Raw genomic sequence first — 3,141 nt, forward strand, 5'->3', positions numbered from 1 at the left:
GTAGATGCATTTTTAAAGCCACGACAATAAAATCTTTAAAGTGATTTTCTTCAATGCCACTCTTTAGGAAATTATCAGCTGTGTTTTAAAAGCTGTGATTGTTTGTCACTATTTCTGCCCGATAACATTTTGAAAATTAATTGATATTTTATTTCTTCTAGTAAATCGCWAATMGCAGAATGCAATTCGTTGGAATAATACATTTGAAAATAACTACATGTATTAAATAAAATACATGTTTAGGGYCTCGTCCTCTCTAGTRAATACATCAGGGTATTTAGTCTTGCATCTAGGTTAAAATCTCGTCTTATGAAAACGAGATAAATGTAACATTAAATTCTAAAGGTATTTCGAGTTGTTTTTCCGGTGATCTGCAAACAATACACATGAAATACACGTGAAAACCCAACTCAAACAGCTCGTTTATATTAGTTTTCAATTTACACTTATATTAATAGCGTTATTCAAATTATTTATAATCAAAGCCTTACTCATTACATAATTTTACATATACACAACTTTACATAATTTAATATATATTGTAGATAGTTATATTTTTTCTACTGCTCTTGAGTATTAATTGTGCCTAATGTATCGAATTTGTAACAGCTTTTGCTTACGCGTTAAAAGATTTTGAAAAATAAATTAGTCTTGTTTGGAGTTTTTTCTCTTTTTGTCGCAATTGTAAAACCTTTGGTTGTTTTTTGGTCGACACAATAAAAGTAAACATTTAAAGCTAATTTAAACAAAGAAATAATATTTCTCTAATTTAAAACAAGTTTTTTTAGATGCAACTGGTACAATAATACCTTTCCTGTCTTTGCAAATTTGCTTGATCGGCTGATTGAAAATGTCTTGGAGTCAGTTGCAAAAAATACGAAAAATGCGATCTAATACGGCGATAAATATTTACGGTTCCGTAACGACTTGACAAATAAAACATGTTTATTCAAGAACTTCTCGAAAGCGAGAACGACTGAAAACCAGATAAGCAATAAATTCAGAAGTGAAGAAATGATACTGAAATTACGAGGTTCTAGTTAAACGCTGTAACTAATACAAGAAAACATTTCATAAAAATAAGTCGATGCATTTTTAAAGCGACAGCAATAAAAGTTTCAACCAACAGTACTGTTGTTTTAAAGTGATTTACCTCAATGGGACTCTTTAGGAAAATATCAGCTGTGCTTTAAAAAAAATTTTCTGTCTGTTTTGTTTAACGCCTTTTTGAACATGTAATAATCTTTTTTTGTCGTTGAGTCGCAAACAGAAGAATGCATTTGATACAATGATAAATATGAAAATAATTACCTGTACTCTCGATTCAGGTAAATTAATTTTTAAGGCCACCTCCTCTCTCATGAATATATCGGGGTATCTAGTCTTTGAAAACAAGGCTTCCAACACATCCAACTGCGCCCTCGTAAATGTCGTACGTTCTCGCCTTTGCTTTCTTTGGTTTGCTGAAATATAATAATTTTATTTAAAAATGTGTTGTCAAATGTGCCAAACAGTGAGAACTATTCATCCATAAGGATAGAAGAAAAATTAATATAAGAAAAAAAATGTACGTACATGGGTATCCATACATACCTCCAGGATATCCTGCCATTGGGGCATGGAGGGAATCGACGGCAAGCCCGTGCAAACCCAACCCCGGCATTTGGTATAAAGCAGATTTATACGCAGAGTTACCACCACCTGAGTTTCCAAAATGGAACGAAAGATCGTTGTCGGCACTGAAAAAGTAAAACTGGATTAGAGACGAGGCAAAAACGCATTTGTACTTTGATCAAGAAAAATCCAAATCCCAAAGTCGGCATCAGTAAAAGCCATGAGGCGAAAAATTCAATCCATGATCGCTTTGCTTTTATCCCATGGATCAGCGTTTTAAAATGCAAACGTCGAATCAAACTAATTGACGGTATCAAACAATCAGCCAGAGGACTAATTTTATCTGGCAATCTGGCTAATGGTCCATTATTAAACTTATCAACTTCAAAGTATCGCTGTGCTCTCTTCCCTCGTTGTCTTCTTATTCGATTGCCACCCTCTGTTTGCCGTTAACAAAGCCCGGGGGATGTCGAAAGGGGACCGTGTGTCTAAACTTCAAAAAGTGAACGCTAGAAATCGTATTAATTTGTCCTAATGGGCATATCTTATTTTGCTCTTATAGACGACTACTGGCTAATTGGGTTAATAACGAATTTACTCTTTGCAGTTAAACTATCGCCAAAAAGACTTGACGATGATGATTCCAAGAGCCCTAGTTTATATGAATTTTTGCACTGAAAGAAGCGATTTAAAAAGTTTGAAAACAAGCATCTTTTTAGATTAGTTTTGTGGTAAACTTAGCATGTCCTCGATGTGAAATAAATTGAGCAAAATTGTAGTTGTAGAAAGCAATTTCCTAAGCACTTGTGATCAGATTTTATGGTTCTATAATGCAGTAATTTCAAATTAATCGTGACTACTTGAATATTTCTATGTTTTTCTTGATTTTGTGAAAACTTATGATGATGATTTAATTGGAGTTCGACAATAAAAATTAATAAACTTGTACAATCGCTTTAATTAACGAAGTAAATTTCGCTGATTTGGACTTTTTAGACATTAATAATGTCCAGTCCATAGAGCATAAGAATATCGTGATTTGTACATACTTTCCTGACTGTGTTTCAATTCCAAATCAAAATTAATTCCTGGGTTTCAGTCATTTATTGTCTCTATTTATCAATTAAAATACGTTTCGGTGTATTTTTCCACCATCATCAGTTTTTCTAAAATAACATAGTTAAAAAACAAAGATTTCATTAATTTAAAAAACAATCACAGTTTGTCAACGGCCTCCTCATATCACACACTAAAATACATCACAATTGCAACACTTTAAAACATTCTAAAATTAATTAGGCCTAACAGGTGATTAGTCAGGACAATCAAATTTGAGAAGAGACTGGAATTCTTTGTTCAGATACTTAAATATTTTTACTTACATGTGTAGCGTTGTTGCTACTTTAAGCCTTGGCATGCATACATTTGGAGTATTTGTAAGCACATGTAAATAAAAATATTTAAGTATCTGAACAAAGAATTCCAGTCTCTTCCCAAATTTGATTGTTCTGGTACTAATCACCTGTT

The 3,141-nt window shown here is 32.6% G+C and overlaps 1 protein-coding gene across 3 annotated transcripts in view; it reads right to left on the bottom strand.

The window, feature by feature from the left end:
* LOC125503222 (homeobox protein OTX1-like) overlaps nucleotides 1-2,345 on the bottom strand; it is a 10,236-nt gene extending 7,891 nt beyond the window's left edge. Inside the window, exons 1-2 of one of the 3 annotated variants that reach the window (XM_048663255.1) lie at nucleotides 1,576-2,345; nucleotides 1,312-1,463 (exon numbers count right to left, since the gene is read on the bottom strand). In XM_048663255.1, the coding sequence (XP_048519212.1) occupies nucleotides 1,312-1,463; nucleotides 1,576-1,663 (240 nt within the window). In that variant the 5' untranslated portion in view covers nucleotides 1,664-2,345. The remainder of the gene's footprint in view (nucleotides 1-1,311; nucleotides 1,464-1,575) is intronic. The other 2 variants (XM_048663254.1, XM_048663256.1) reach the window with 2 other exon arrangements.
* Nucleotides 2,346-3,141: the final 796 nt, after the last annotated feature.

The sequence above is a fragment of the Dendroctonus ponderosae genome, unplaced genomic scaffold, assembly GCF_020466585.1.
Source record: "Dendroctonus ponderosae isolate FM_Combo_2020 unplaced genomic scaffold, Dpon_F_20191213v2 Dpon_F_20191213_139, whole genome shotgun sequence".
Classification (NCBI taxonomy): domain Eukaryota; kingdom Metazoa; phylum Arthropoda; class Insecta; order Coleoptera; family Curculionidae; genus Dendroctonus; species Dendroctonus ponderosae.